The sequence below is a fragment of the Carlito syrichta genome, unplaced genomic scaffold, assembly GCF_000164805.1.
Source record: "Carlito syrichta isolate Samal-C Ts95f unplaced genomic scaffold, Tarsius_syrichta-2.0.1 Scaffold136318, whole genome shotgun sequence".
NCBI classification, from domain to species: domain Eukaryota; kingdom Metazoa; phylum Chordata; class Mammalia; order Primates; family Tarsiidae; genus Carlito; species Carlito syrichta.
The window spans coordinates 103,551-118,396 of record NW_007080414.1 but is presented as its reverse complement, the minus strand read 5'-3'; the positions used below and the strand labels follow the sequence as shown (position 1 = coordinate 118,396).

At 55.5% G+C, this 14,846-nt stretch overlaps 1 protein-coding gene across 1 annotated transcript in view; it reads left to right on the top strand.

The window, feature by feature from the left end:
* Positions 1–356: 356 nt before the first annotated feature.
* Positions 357–14,846, top strand: part of CTTN (cortactin) — a gene marked incomplete at its 3' end in the record, with an annotated part of 28,195 nt that continues 13,705 nt past the window's right edge. The window contains exons 1-8 of the mRNA XM_008049736.1: positions 357–438; positions 2,794–2,880; positions 2,997–3,070; positions 5,609–5,738; positions 10,174–10,284; positions 11,356–11,410; positions 12,270–12,380; positions 14,056–14,166. Coding sequence (XP_008047927.1) covers positions 2,794–2,880; positions 2,997–3,070; positions 5,609–5,738; positions 10,174–10,284; positions 11,356–11,410; positions 12,270–12,380; positions 14,056–14,166 — 679 coding nt within the window. The remainder of the gene's footprint in view (positions 439–2,793; positions 2,881–2,996; positions 3,071–5,608; positions 5,739–10,173; positions 10,285–11,355; positions 11,411–12,269; positions 12,381–14,055; positions 14,167–14,846) is intronic.

The window sequence follows — 14,846 nt, the reverse complement described above, 5'->3', positions numbered from 1 at the left end:
AGTGCAGTGGCATGCTCAAGGCCACCGCAACCTCGACCTGCTGGGCTCAGGCAATCCTTCTGCCTCAGCCTTCCAGGTAGCTGGAACTACAGGCGCGCACCACCACGCACAGCTAATTTCTTGATTTATTATAGAGATGAGGTCTCGCCATGTTGCCCAAGCTGGTCTCGAACCCCTGAGCTCAGGAGATTCCCTTGCTTCGGCCTCCCGAAGTGTTGGGATGACAGGCATGTGCCATGGGCCCAGTGTTCCGAGAGATTCTAAGAGTACTCTGCCATGGACACATGCCGGGAGCCCCATGGGCTGCCACCCCTCGAGCCTTCGCCCCTCATCTTTTCACAGGCTGTGCCGGTCCCCATGCCTGGAACACCCTCCCGAGACTGCCGGGTACACAGCAGAGTGTTGTGAGCGACCTGTCAGCGTCCCCTGGAGACCAAGGTGTGTACTTTTGAACATGCTCCTGTTCTCTCCCCAGGGACGGGGGTGAAGTGTCAACAGGGAAGGGAGGAGGTGCCCTTCCCTGCATTTGCAGGGAGAGAGACAGTCATTTCTGGAAGAAAATTTCCTCGTTTAAAAAATCTATTCAGGTTTCTGCCTGTGACTTAGAGGAGGGAGTTGCAGAAAACTCTGGAAGGGAGGAACAGGAAGCATTCCTGCGCCCTTGGGCGGCCACCTGCCCTTTCCTGTATGTTCTGCTGAAAGTGGGCGGGGTGTACTGTGAGGAAGCAGGTGAAAGTTGCCTGCTGGGGACGCAGGCTCCAGAAAGGTCAGCCAGACTCCGCTCACCTGTCCTCGAGGAGTCCAGAGCAGCGCCAGGAAAGGCAGCTCCTTCGCTGTGACTCGGGTGACAGTCGGCTTCACCCGCCCTGTGTCGCTCCCATCCCCTCCTGTGGCGGCCACCTCGGGTTGGTGCCGCGGGCCGCTGGAGCCCCTGGTGGGCAGCCCGCTCTAGGGCCGCGTGGTGCCCGGGCACTGGCAGCTGGGCAGACCAGTCCCTGCAACTGCCTGTTAGTCCGTAAGTGGGCGCCAGGATGGGGCTGCCTGGTCATGCCCATTGCTGCCGAGAGCCTGCTTCCTCTGCACCCGAGAATCCTAAGCCTGAAAGTTCTGCCTGGGGGCTTGCTGAGCTTGGGGTGTCCAGGCGAGGCTTGAGGGGTCTCGCGGCCTGCCCTACCCGCCGACCTGTGGTTCCCTGTTTCAGTGACCTGGCAGGGCTCATCGAGCCACCATTTTGGATTTGAACTTGAGACCCTGTAGGGCTGGAGGGCGAGAGGTGGGAAGTTCTCAAGCTGGTGAAGAGCTTTATCTCTTTCTTTTTTGAGTCAGGGTCTTATTCTGTCACCCAGATGGCATGATCGCAGGGGCGTGAGCACTGCTCACCTCAGCGTGACCACCTGGGGTCAGGTAATCCCCCCACCTCTGCCTCCCGGGTAACTGGGACGACAGGGGCACGTCACCAAGCTTGGCTAATTTTTATTTTTTGTAGATAGCAGATCTTGCTATGTTGCCCAGGCTGGTCTCAAACTCTTGGGTTCAAGTGATGTCCCACCTTGGCCTCTCAAAGTGTGAGCCATCACACCCAGCCTGTCCCATCTTAATTTAGGCCACAAGAGCACCAGCGTGGTACCTGAGAAAAAAAGGGGTAGACATCCTCAGTCCAGATCTTGGGGCGCAGCTTCTGGTTGTTGGAGTTAGAATAATCTCTCAGTTTTTTTGTGGCTTATGCGAGCTTTTATTAATAGTTCTATGGAAAATGAATCTAGTTTTTAAAAAATCCCTTTAAGGGTAGATTTTACTTTGCAATTACAAGAGGCACTGTCGTGGCAGTACGCATTGTTCTCTCTGATGGGGAAAACCTTTCAGTCTTAAGGTGCTGAGGATGGTGACTGCCTACTCTCAGGGTGCCTGATGGGAAAAGTTGGTGTTTCCTGTTACTTGTTTTCCCCAAGTAGATGGTAAAGCAGTCCTCTCATAAAGTCCTTGAAACATTTAGTAAATGGTCTGTCTGAATCAAGAAAATCATTGTTATATTTCCAGTAAGCCCTTGAAATCAAAATGTGTACTTTTCTTAAGAAATCGTGATAAGATACACATACTGTGAAATGTACTGTTAATTTGTTTGTTTGTTTGTTTTGTGTTGGAGTCACCCTGTCACCCAGGCTGGAGGGCAGCGGTACACTCACAGCCACCCCAGCCTCAACCTGCTGGGCTCAGGTGATCCTTCTGCCTCAGCTTTCCAAGTAGCTGAAACTGCAGGCTTGTGCCAGCTTGCCTGATTAATTTTTTGATTTATTGTAGGGACGAGGTCTCGCCGTGTTACCCAGGCTGGTCTCAGACCCCTGGGCTCAGGCAATCCTCTTGCCTCAGCCTCCCAAAGTGTTGGGATTACAGGCTTGAGCCACTGTACCCAGCCTGTTAGTGACATTTAGTGTGTTTATCACGTGTGAACCAGAATAGCGTGGTTTTTGGCTTAGAAACTATTGTCATAATATTTAGCAGAACAGGGGTGAGTTCTCAATGAATGGAGTAAGTACATGCCTGGCTGTCCTTTTCCAGAAAGTGTTCTTACTTGGGGTGAAGGCCAAAGAGTGCTTCCAGATGTTTCAGATGCCCAGTGACAGCAGTGTGAGAGCTCTTGCTGTCGCGTTCCTGTTGCTTCCACGGCCGTCATCGGTGCTCAGGCGTCATGAAGGGTGGCTGGCCCTGCGGCCCCACCCTCCCTGTGTTGTCAGCTGTTCTGCAGCTTCTGGGTGGCTCTCCCAGTCTGTCACCGTCCTGGGGCCTCTCTTTCAGATGTGGAAAGCCTCAGCAGGCCACGCGGTGTCCATCACCCAGGATGACGGCGGCGCTGATGACTGGGAGACCGACCCCGATTTTGTGGTAGGAACCTCTGCCGGTGTTTAGCTCCTCTCCGAGGGGTTGACTGGATGGACGGGCGGTTTGTTGGTCTGGTTACAGCCCAGGGTGTTGGGGTCCTGAGTTATTTTTCTTTTCAGAACGATGTGAGTGAGAAGGAGCAAAGATGGGGCGCCAAGACCGTGCAGGGCTCCGGCCACCAGGAACACATTGAGTAAGAGCCTCGCCCCACGCTGGGGACGTGTCGCATGGGGCGGGGGTTCCCTCCGAGTCATCATGTGCGGGCGTGGCTTGTGTCTTCCTGACCTGACATCTGCTGGGTACATGGATATGGGACGCAATGTATGTGTGCCGTGTGTGTGTGCATGTAGGTATTTATATATTCCCTTGCTCAGGCTGGAGTGCAGGGGCATGCTCACGGCCACCACAGCCGCGACATGCTGGACTTAGGCGATCCTTGTGCCTTAGCCTTCCAAGTAGCTGTAACTGCAGACACATACTATGATGCCTGGCTAGTTTTTATGATTTACTATAGATATGCGGTCTCACCAAGTTGCCCGGGCTGGTCTCGAACCCCTGGGCTCAAGCGGTCCTCTCGCCTCGGCCTCCCGAAGTGCTGGGCTTACAGGCTGAGCACTGCGCCCAGCCTGGAGTTCACTCTTTAGTCATGGGGTTTTCACCAACGCACAGGGTTACCTCACGCTTCTTTGATAAATAGGAGGTTTCCAAAGCATGAAGTATCTCCTAGTAATTTATTCCTTAAACATCCTCTGTTATTTGTCTTACTGCCAGAAAGCGATTGTGTCCTGCAGAGCTTAGGTGTTGGAGGCTGTGAGCCGAATTCTAAGCCTTATATTCTGGTAAAAAGCCCAGACAGGAGAACTGAGTGACCCAGGAGCTTGTTTCTGACTTGGCACTATCTGAACTGCCAGCTTCGGGGTAGCTGTCTTCTCGTCAGGAAGTGGAGATACAGGGAACGTGAAAACACACTCAGGCTTTTATTTTAGGCTGTGCTGGGCTCAGTGTGTCCTTCCGTTTCCCGGCGGGGCAGGCAGCCTTGCCGACTGGTGGCCTGCCTCTCTGCTTTGGGAAGACCCTTGCTCGTCTGCAGGACCTCCTGCTGAGAAAGCCAGTCGGTTACCTGGGAAGGAAGGCAGCATCTGCAGGGGCTTCGGACACCGCAATGCCCCTTTCTGACTCGCTGGGTCCACTGCCTTCCCTAGGAACGGCTTGAGGGTGCAGAGGACCGGGGGCTGGCTGGGACGGGAGTCCGGCGCAGTGGGGGTCGCTTGCCAGGGGATGAGCCGACTCCCGAATGGGGTCCTGACATCAGGACTTCTTCTTGACTCTTGTTCCCTGTGGCCTCAAACATGTTGCGGAGGGCGGCTGGAGAATAAACGGAACTCCCTGGTACAGACAGCTTCTGGGTTGGCTGCAAGTCAGAAAGGGGTATCAGGAGTGGTGTCTTACCTTCCCCGGCGCCCGAGGAAGCTGGGTGGCTTCCGAGCCCAGTTTGCACTTTATCTGGACCTCTGGAGTTGTGGGCCACCTGTGGGAGTTGTGGGCCACCTGTGGAAGGTGCGGGCCTGGAGTCTCTTGGGCAGAAAGGTCACCTGCTGAGGTGGCCTTTGAGATACTTGGAGGTCTCCAGGTGACCGCTGCTTCCTGGCCTGCCAGATTTTGACCACATCTTGTGATCTGTTTCACTCTCTCCTGTAGTAAAAATGAAAATGGCGTTTAGATGGCAAATTCCAAAGGACTTTCATCTCTTCTTTTTTAGGTTTTTTTTTTTTTTTTTTCAGTCAGAGTCTCACTCTGTCGCTCAGGCTGGAGTGCAGTGACACGATCACAGCTCACCACAACCTCGACCTAGGCCCAGGTGATCCTTCAGCCTCAGCCTCCCGAGCAGCTGGGACTACGGGTGTGTGTTATCACACCCAGCTAATTTTTTCATTTTTTTGTAGAGATGAGGTCTTGCTATATTGCCCAGGCTGGTTCCTGACTCCTGGGCTCAAGTGATTTTACCACCTCGGCCTCCCAAAGTGCTGGGATTATGGGTGTGAGCCACCGCACCTAGCCTGTCATCTCATCTTTGAATGTATAAAAAGCTGCAGTAATTAGCTGGGCATGGTGGTGTGTGCCTGTAGTTCCAGCTACTTGGAAGGGTGAGGCGGAAGGATTGTCTGAGCCCAGCAGGCTCACTGAGGCTGCGGTGGCCATGAGCATGCCACTGCACTCCAGCCTGGGTGACAGAGCGAGCCTCTGACTCAAAAAAAAAAAAGCTGGAGGACCAGAGTACTTCAAGTAAGGACAAGCTATCTTAAATCTTAGCACCTTAGGCTTGTGGCGTCCATGGGATGTCTGGCGCCAGGGACTTTGGTGTGTGTCTTCCCCACCCCGATGACATTCGTAGCCTTTCTGTCTTTCTAGTAAGGCGTGATGCTTCTCTCCACGCGAAGTAAGGTTCAGGGTGCAGGCGCCCTCCTTGCGGGGAGGTCAGATGATCCACTGTGCATGTTGAGGTCGGGGCTTCTCTTCCACGGATCGCCACCTGGTACCAGGAACTCAGACGTGTGTGTCCAGCTGGCAGAGCAGCTGGGAAGGCACGGTGCGGGTGGGCGTGGGGTGGCACCAGCTGGGCACACTTGCAGGTTTACGCAGAGAATATCACCTGCGCTTGTCTGTCCCGGGAGGTGGTGAGGGTGCGCGTCTGTTTTCCTGGTCTGTCTCCATCTTTGCTCTTCCTTTCAAGCATACACAAGCTGAGAGAGAATGTATTTCAAGAGCACCAGACCCTTAAGGAGAAGGAACTCGAAACCGGCCCCAAAGCCTCCCATGGCTACGGAGGGAAGTTCGGTGTGGAACAGGACCGGATGGACAAGGTGAGCAGGCTGGCTGCCAGCGCCGGGCCCGGCGTGCCTGGACCCCTAGCGCCACTCCTCCCCCACTCCCCGTCTCTGGAGGCTGGCAGTTCTGAGTCCGTTGCTTCAGAGCGCCCTTGGCCCCAAGTAGTTCTCTGTTGATTGGACGTGCTGGCGAGGTGTTAAGGCTCTTCTGGAAGCTCCTGTAAAAGCCCTGGAGGTGCTGGGGTGTGGATGTTGCGCGGGGAGGCTTGGGGGCGAGCGGCCCACAGAGGCAGCTGCGGGATCAGGACAGATGTCCAGAAGCATCTTGACCACAGGTGTGCGCGCTGTCACTGCCTGCGGTCTTAGCTTGCAGCCCAAGTCAGGCCAATGCACCCCCCAAAACCGAATCTGCGGTCCCCCTCTTGGTACACAGCACCCACGGAAAGTCCCCCACTGGTCTAGCTGATGGTCTTCCTGCGTCCACTGGCCTTCAGAGATGAGTCTTCAGGAGGCCTTTGTGTATGTTCGGTGCCCACGCGGCTGGAGCATAACACACTGTTTAAAGAGCTATGGTTCTTGGCTGGGTGCGGTGGCTCACGCTTGTTATCCTAGCACTTTGAGAGGCCAGAGCAGGAGTGTTGCTTGAGGCCAGGAGTTCGAGACCAGCCTGGGCAATGTAGTGAGACCCCCATCTACTTGGGAGGCTGAGGCGGGAGAATCACATGAGCCTAGGAGGTTAAGGCTGCAGTAAGCTGTGATTGCATGTCAGCCTGGATGACAGAGTGGGACCCTGTCTTTATTTTATTTTTGAGTTGGACTCTCGCTCTGTCGCCCAGGCTGGAGTGCACTGGCACGCTCATGGCCACCACAGCCTCCACCTGCTGGGCTCAGGTAATCCTTTCACTTCAGCCTTCTGAGGAGCTGGAATCATAGGCATGCACCACCATGCCCGGCTAATTTTTTGATTTATTATAGAGATGAGGTCTTGCCAAGTTACCCAGGCTGGGCTCACCTTGGCCTCCCAAAGTGCTGGGATGACAGGCTTGAGCCACCGTGCCCAGCCTCCCTGTCTTTATTTTTTTTTTGAGTTGGAGTCTCACTCTGTTGCCCAAGCTAGAGCACAGTGGCATGCTCATGGCCACCCCAGCGGTGACCTGCTGGGCTCTGGCGATCCTTCCGCTTCAGCCTTCCAAGTAGCTGGAACTATGGGCCTGTGCTACCATGCCGGGCTAATTTTTGATTTCTTATAGAGACGAGGTCTCGCTAAGTTGCCCGGGTTGGTCTCGAACCCGTGGGCTCAGGCAATCCACTTGCCTCAGCCTCCCAAAGTGCGGGCACGACAGACTGAGCCACCGAGCCTGGCCCCCGTCTTTATTTTTTAAAAAACAACATGAGTTGTAGGCGAGCCTTTTGTGAGCTCTCATTGATGGAGTTAGACTAATCAGCGGGTGTTGATGGACATTGTGGACTGAATGCGTCACCTGGCCAGTGCTGTAGGCCTTCTCCACCTCGGGAAAAAGGGAGCGTGTGGATTAGGAGGGCTGCTCCTTTTTCTCCTTGGAGAGGAGATGGCGTAGATTCCAGTGGGTTTGCATGTTTCTCCAATAAAGTCGGTCTTGACCTTCTGCGGGCATCTCGTACAGGTGAATTTCTGAGTTGGAGCCACACTGGGTATTCTGCCCTGACAGATGCTTTTGCCTTGCTCTGCCGGGTGGAAGTTACAGTGTCTGCCGGTGTCAGGTTCTGGACAGTAATTTCATGCCTCTCCAGCCTCGTGTACGGGTCGGGTTGAGGTCTGAGCTGGGGACGGGCTATCAAAGCTGTGTCCGTAAGCTGCCCCCACTCTGGCGCCAGCAGAGTGAGCAGGCTGGGGGCCTGGGGGACATCCAGGCCACGGCCACAGATAGCCTGGATCTGGTGGGGACAGGGGGCCTTCTGCAGGAAGGAGACATGGTGCTGCTGCTTCCCTGTGTCACTGCCCAGAGACGTCCTGTCACTGTGATGTCAGCGTCTGGAGAAGAAAAAATCCTTGGATTCTGAACAAAAGTCTGGTGGCTCTTAGGAGTGTAGCCGAACAGACAGTTGCACGTGTTCAGGACAATGGGCCCTTCAGGCAGGTGGAAGCCTGCCCACCCCACACCGAGACTAGCCCTGTGCTCACTGTGCCTGGGGGTAGTTTGAGCAGGAGAAACTTATTCTAAAGGTTGGGAAAATGCAGCCACAGTGATCAGCTTCTCTGCTGCTGTTGGGACTGCGCCTTCGCTGGCTTGGGTCTCATCCACCCTTGAACCTGCAGCTTGGAAGTTGCAGGTTATGTGTGTGTGTGTGTGTGTGTGTGTAGGAGTGAATATGTGTATGTTGGGGTCTCATCGTCACCCAGGCTGGAGTGCAGTGGCACGATTACGGCCCACCGAAGCTTCGATCTCTGGAGCTCAGATGATCCTTCTGCCTTAGCCTGCCGAGCAGCTGGAACTGCAGGCATGCACCTTCCCACCCCGTTCATTTTTAGATTTTTTTTGTAGAGCAACGAGGTCTTGCTATATTGCCCAGGCTGGTCTTGAATTCCTGGGCTCAGGCAGTCCTGCGTTGGCCTACCAAAGTGTTGGGTTTGCTGGGCGCAGTGGCTCACGTACCTACCATAAATAAAAACATTAGCCGGGCATGATGGCACGCGCCTATGGTCCCAGCTACTCGGGAGCTGGTAAAAAAGAAGGTATATGAAAACTGTTCCAAAAATATGGCCAGAGTGGCCATGGATGGAGCCTCACACTTGTAAACCCAGCACTTTGGTGGTTTTTTTTTTTTTTTGAGTTGGGGTCTCACTCTGTCGCCTAGGTTGGAATGCAGTGGCACGCTCACAGCCACCACAACCTCGACCTGCTGGGGTCAGGTGATCCTTCGACCTCAGCCTTCCAAATAACTAGAACACCAGGCACATGCTACCATGCCCAGCTAATATTTTGAATTTTTTGATGATTGTAGACACAAGGCCTTGTCGAGTTGCCCAGGCTGGTCTTGAACCCCTGGCCTCAGGAACTCCTCTCACGTCAGCCTCTCAAAGTGCTGGGATTATCGGCATGAGCCATCACACGTGGTTCATATACCTGCTTTCTGGTGAGATCTGGCACTGGGGAATCCCTCTGACATGGCTGCTGCCTCTTGGCACACCTCTGTCTGCATCTCTGGCTGAAACTGGGAGGCCATGCCAGTGGGTCTCTGCCCTCGTGCGTGTGGAGGCTGGAGCTCGTGTGGATGGGAGTTGACTGCCGACCTTAGAGCTGGCACGGGAAGGAGTGAAAGTAACACGTTTTTCCTGAGGCTGAGCCTGAAGCCTGTTTTCATTCGGAAGGAGTAGACGCTGCCTGGCTTGAATGTGTCTGTGCTGGTGCTGAGGCCTGTTGAGTTGGCGCTGGGTGGGGTAGGCAGGTGGGTTCGCAGGGCCCTGGGCTTCTCCCCGCCCTGTGTTGGGTCATGGGTCCTCGCTGTCCATGAAGGAGCCACCCAGCCTGTCTCCTCCCCAGCCCCACCCAGGAAGCCAGCATTTGCTGTGGCCCAAGGGCGGGACTCTGGAGTGGGAGAGCTGGGCTCTGTGGAAGCTGCTGACCGGGGTGGCTGGTGCCCAAAAGCCGCCGCAGACAGCGAGTCAGCGGGTGGACGTGGCTGCCTTCCAGAAAGCTTCATTTCCAGAAACAGCTGGGTGCTGAGGCTGGAATGTGTGATGGGACCCCGGGCTTTAGCTCCTGGCCTGCTGCTTGGTAGACGTGTGACCTTGAACAGAAGGTCCTGGAGCCTGTATCCTCCAACAGGGCTGACGGTATCGGTGACACTGGCATGAGCCATGCAGGCGGCACCCCTGGCCTGACCCTGGCCTGACCCTGGGGACTCCCTCTGACATGGGGGTACTGCTTCTCAGTTGCCGGCAAGTCGGAGTCTGTGGGAGCCTGTGTCCTCCGACGGGACCGACAGCGTTGGGAATGCTGGCGTGAGCCGTGCAGGTGGCGTACCTGGCCTGCTCCGAGGGCTGCTTCTCAGTCTGCATCAAGTCAAGATCTGTTATAAAGGAGGCATCCGTGTCTTGTTCCAGTTTGTTAGCCAAACACATCGTTGTCCTGATTCTTGGGTCACATGGTTGCAGACATCTCACCTGGGAGCCACTGTTGCCGGCAGCCTCCGGGAAGGGCTCTTGGCATCCATGCTGCAGGCTGCCGGCTCTGTGTCCTCCTCAGCCTGCTCGTGTCGGGAGCCCCCACCTGTGGTGGGTTTCATGGCTGGCTTCTGGGGAACCCGGGGGCGGGTGGCCCGGGAAGCCGGCCGCAGGGCCTTGGGCGATGCCAGGCTGCAGGTCCTCTCGGGAGTTGCATCCCGTTCACAGGCCCTCGGGCTGCCGGGTGGCTTTCCCTTCACCCACACTGGGAGGACGGCAGCCCCCCGAGCCGGGCGTCTAATGCTGTGTTTTTGGCCCCTGTTGCAGTCAGCTGTCGGCCACGAGTATCAGTCGAAACTTTCCAAGCACTGCTCGCAGGTGGACTCGGTCCGGGGCTTCGGAGGCAAGTTCGGTGTCCAGATGGACAGAGTTGACCAGGTGAGCGGTGCAGCGTGCGACAGGCAAGTGGGGCTGGGGGCCGGTCCCTGGAGGCCAGAGCTGCCTTCGGCACCAGCAGGCCGTCCGCCCTGTCTGTCCTTGGGCCGCTGGCGGCGGTGTGCAGGTGCAGTGGCATGCAGATGCGCTCCGACCCTGGGGGCTGCGGGAGGGCGTCCCTCCCCTGGGCTGCCGTGAGGGCTGGCCCATGGGGGAGCATGCGGCATGCTTCAGCAGACTCCGCGCTGCGTGTGCCACCACGGACAGCCTGCCGTTTGTCTGGGGATGTGCCTGTGGGACCAGCTCCATCTTTGCTGCTGTGTGTCGCTGTGACAAGGTGACGTGCAGAGCCCTGCTGTGCATGTCTTATTCAGGACTGGGCTCTGTCCAGGTGTCATTGCGATGGTTCGAGGCCTGAGCCTGTTCCCTGACCCTTTGGCTCGACTGCGGGCTCCTTTGTGTCCTGGGGGCGCCGTTGAGCGTGGTGTGAAGGAGCAGATGGCAGGCGTGGACAGCCCACAGCCTGAGTCCTGGCCAGGCCGCACACTAGCCATTGTGAATCGGCGAGTTGTGACAGGGTGATGACGGTATCTTCTTCCTGGAGTGGCTCAGGTCCAGCGAGGGCAGCTGCCCGTGGTGGCCGCTGCTGTTCTTGTCGTCAGTATTAGTGTTGTTCTTAGTACGGCATATTTGAAAAGCCACCTTGGAGCAACCCCTTCGGGTCCCCTCCCACTGTGGGAGCTTTTCTGTCCTCTCAATAAATCCTGCTTTCTAAAAAATAAAAGATAGATAAACGCTACCGTGTGAGTGGCATGAGGAATTGTTCCTGATGGGCGTGTGTGGCTGAAATAAATCAGCCAAGCGTGCCCTGCTGTGGCATGCTGGGGAGGGCAGGTCTCTCAAGAGCGTTCTGTGGCATGTCCACTCAGAACGCCACCTACAGTTGCCTCAGGAGACCCAAGGCCAAAAAGTGGCATGGCTAATGTTTCTGCAAGTTGCAAGGATCTGGTGACTTCCATGGGGTTGCTTTGGAGACATCTAAAGACACATCTCCCTTTGTTTTTGTCACCCCAGTCTGCCGTGGGCTTCGAGTACCAGGGAAAGACTGAGAAGCATGCCTCCCAGAAAGGTAAGAGGAACCAGACCCAGAGCGCAGCCAGTCGGCCAGGCTCTGAGGGGGATAGTCACAGGCTCCTGGAGCCTGCTTTGTGGGGAGGGGTGGCTGTCACCACAGGAAACACTGCTCCCTCCTCTGGGTCTCCTGTGACGGATGCGTTCCCGTCACGTGGTGCCCTGGAACCCTGGCATCTGGTGTCACTGCTGGGCCTCCTGCCTGACCGCGGGAGCTGCCTTCCCTTCACTGGGCTGGCAAAGAATGAACTTGCCCCAGGGATGAAAGCCGGAGTTAAATTCTTGTTTTCGTTCTACGGGTACATCTTGCTGTGGGACTGGTGAATCTCAATTGCGTCCTGCTGGCCTCTAAAGCCTTTTAAAAGGACAAAGCGTGTCGCTTCCTGATGGTGCTCCGAGTACGTTTTGCAAGCATACTTGATTCTGCCTCTTGTGTGTCACTGCACAATCCTGGGACGAGCCCTCAGCTCTCGCACCGCCCAGGTGCAGGCCAGGTGGAGGACGGGCAGGCAGGCGGAAGGCGGGCTTTGTCTGTGCGGTGTCCGCCGTCTGCTTTCTTCGTCCTCTGACTTTCCTGGGACAGCTGGGGTTCACAGTGGGCACGCGGCTTCACCTCTTCCAGTGCGAAGGGACTGCCCTTGTCATGGCCGACTGGGATCAGGACTCCACAGTGCATGTGTGATGGCGTCCGTTGTCACCTGTTGGACAGTGGGTGGCTTGTCGTGTTTGTCTGGCTGCAGGCTTGCTCTGTTGGGGAGTCCTGGCCCCAGAACTTTGCTTTGCTTAGTTTGTCAAGGGACGATTGAGGGTGAAAGGCTCGAGCCAGATGCCGCCCTGTCCCCACTCTGTCCCCGCAGACTACTCCAGCGGCTTTGGTGGCAAGTATGGCGTGCAGGCCGACCGGGTGGACAAGAGCGCGGTGGGCTTCGACTACCAGGGCAAGACGGAGAAGCATGAGTCGCAGAGAGGTGGGCGCCCCTGGGCCTTGGCACTCTGACACGCGCGCCCCGGGGTTTTCCCCCTGTGTGAGTTGGGCTGCATCGCACGTGCTTTTTAACTTAAAAGTGTTTTGTTGGTTTCGTATCCGTGCGTGTGGCCTTGTCCTGTTTTTAACAGCTGCTCAGTTGCCCGTTGTATGAAGTTTCCGTAGTCTATTTAATCGTTTCTCTTTTGAGTGCAGAATTGAGGTTATTTCTCACTTTTTGATGCTAAAAAGGGACCTCGGTGTGTTCTCATACCCGCATTTCAGACACGTGATTGATGGTCAGGGGACTCAGTTCCTAGAAATGGAATCACTGGGTCAAAGGCTGTTGAATTGAAATGCCTGGTGGATCCTGCGGGCTGCCCCGAGGCTGTTCCGAGCTTCCTTTCCCACCACGCACCCGGCACGGGTGCTTCCAGGGCTCAGGGGTTGTGGCCGTCACCTCCCCTGCACGTTCAGTTTGTCCTACACGTTGAAACTGTCAAAAGTAGTTGCCAATCTTTGAAAACTCAGAGTCTGAATATTTTAAAGAAACAACCCAGATTTCTTTTTAAAAAACCCAGAACACTCCACTTGGCGTTCCAGCCACACCAACTTGGGTTTCCACAGGAAGGTGCCAGTGGGCCCGAGAGCCTTCTTGGCCTGCAGCATAAACCTGCAGAGCCTGGGTGCACGGCCCACAGAGACTGGGCAAGCCTGAAGCCCCTTGGCTGCCTCGGGCCCTCTCCCAGGATGTGACCTCTTCAGCCTAGGCCGTTAAGGGGTCTGAGCGGTTCGTGCTCTAGAACAATAATGATGTGCTCAACACTTCGGGGAGGTGCTCTGAATGGGTCCTGTGGCTTGGAAGGTCCTCCCTGGCACCCTGGCACGCTTCGGTTGAAGCAGTGACCGTTCAAAACCTTGTGGCCACGGCTTACCCTCATCACAGAGCCTTGTTGTAACTTGTCATTTCGGGCAGGTGAACTTGTCATTTCCTGGAGTGAAGAATGGCAGTTCAATTATTAATTAGTTATTTTCCACTCTTTTTAAAGCATTGTTTGTTTTTGAGATGGGGGTTCTCACTGTGTTGCCCAGGCTGACTTTGAACTTCTGGCCTCAAGCAATCCTCCTGCCTCAGCCTCCTGAGTAACTGGGACGCAGGCATGCCACCATACCCAGCCACCACTCTTTATGTTTCTGTTATTCCACATAGGTAATACCTTTAAGCATAGTCCACATTGTTACTCAGTTCAGTAATCTTACGGATTTTTTTTGTTTTTTAAATTGAGTCGTACACGTACTTTCTTTCTTTTTTTCTGAGTCAGAGTCTCACTCTGTCGCCCAGGCTGGAGTGCAGTAGCATGCTCATGGCCACCGCAGCCTCGACCTGCTGGGTACCAGCGATCCTGCCGCCCCAGCCTTTCAAGTAGCTGGAACCACAGACATGCGCTACCAACCCCAGCTAATTTTTGACTTATTGTAGAGACAAGGTCTCACCAAGTTGCCTGGGCTGGTCTTAAACCCGTGGACTCAGACAGTCCACTCGCCTCAGCCTACCAAAGTGCTGGGATGACAGGCTGAACCACTGAGCCTGGCCCTAAGCACTTTCTTAAAGACTGCCAAGACCTCGTGTGTTCCTTGGCTCGCTGCTCATTTTTAACTGGTTCTGCTCTTGGTTTTAGATTACTCCAAAGGCTTTGGCGGCAAATATGGTATCGACAAGGACAAGGTGGATAAGAGTGCCGTCGGCTTCGAGTATCAAGGCAAAACGGAGAAACACGAGTCCCAGAAAGGTGGCTTCTGTTTTGCCTTACTCTCCAGCCCGCAGGTCTGAATGGGACAAGTGTTGGCCAACACAGGAAAGGAGCACAGGCCGTGACCACGGCCCCTAACGTAGATGGCCTCGTGCGTCGACTGCTCCCCTTGAAAGCAGCTGCTCCCACAGCAGCTACTGGGTGGGGAGGGCGGTGTGGCCGGCCTTGGCTCTCGAGTCCCGGTATGCTGCTCGTGGTATTGGCCATGACCGCACGTCTGTGAGACCATGCTGTCTCAGGCGGCGGGGGCACTGCATGCCTTGGTGCCTAGTCTTGGCATGCAGGGACAGGCCAGGCGATTTTCTGGCCGCTTTACAAGGAGGCCCTTGGCGTGAATGGTGTTTTGGTGTGTTCTGTTCTGCTTTTTTTGAGTGGGAGTCTCACTGTCGCACAGGCTGAGCGCAGTGGCACGATCACCCTCCTGGGCTCAAGTGAGCCCTCCGGTCAGCTTCCAGAGTAGCTGGAACTATAGGCATGCACCACCACGCCTGGCTAAGTTTTAGATTTTTCTTTTAGAGATGAGATCTTCCTCTGTTCCCCAGTCTGGTCTCGATCTCCTGGGCTCCAGCAGTCCTCCCACCTTGGCCGCCCAGAATGCTGGGTCTCTGGGTGTGAGCCACCACACCCAGCACAGAGAATGTTTTCTTCTTTTTTTTTTT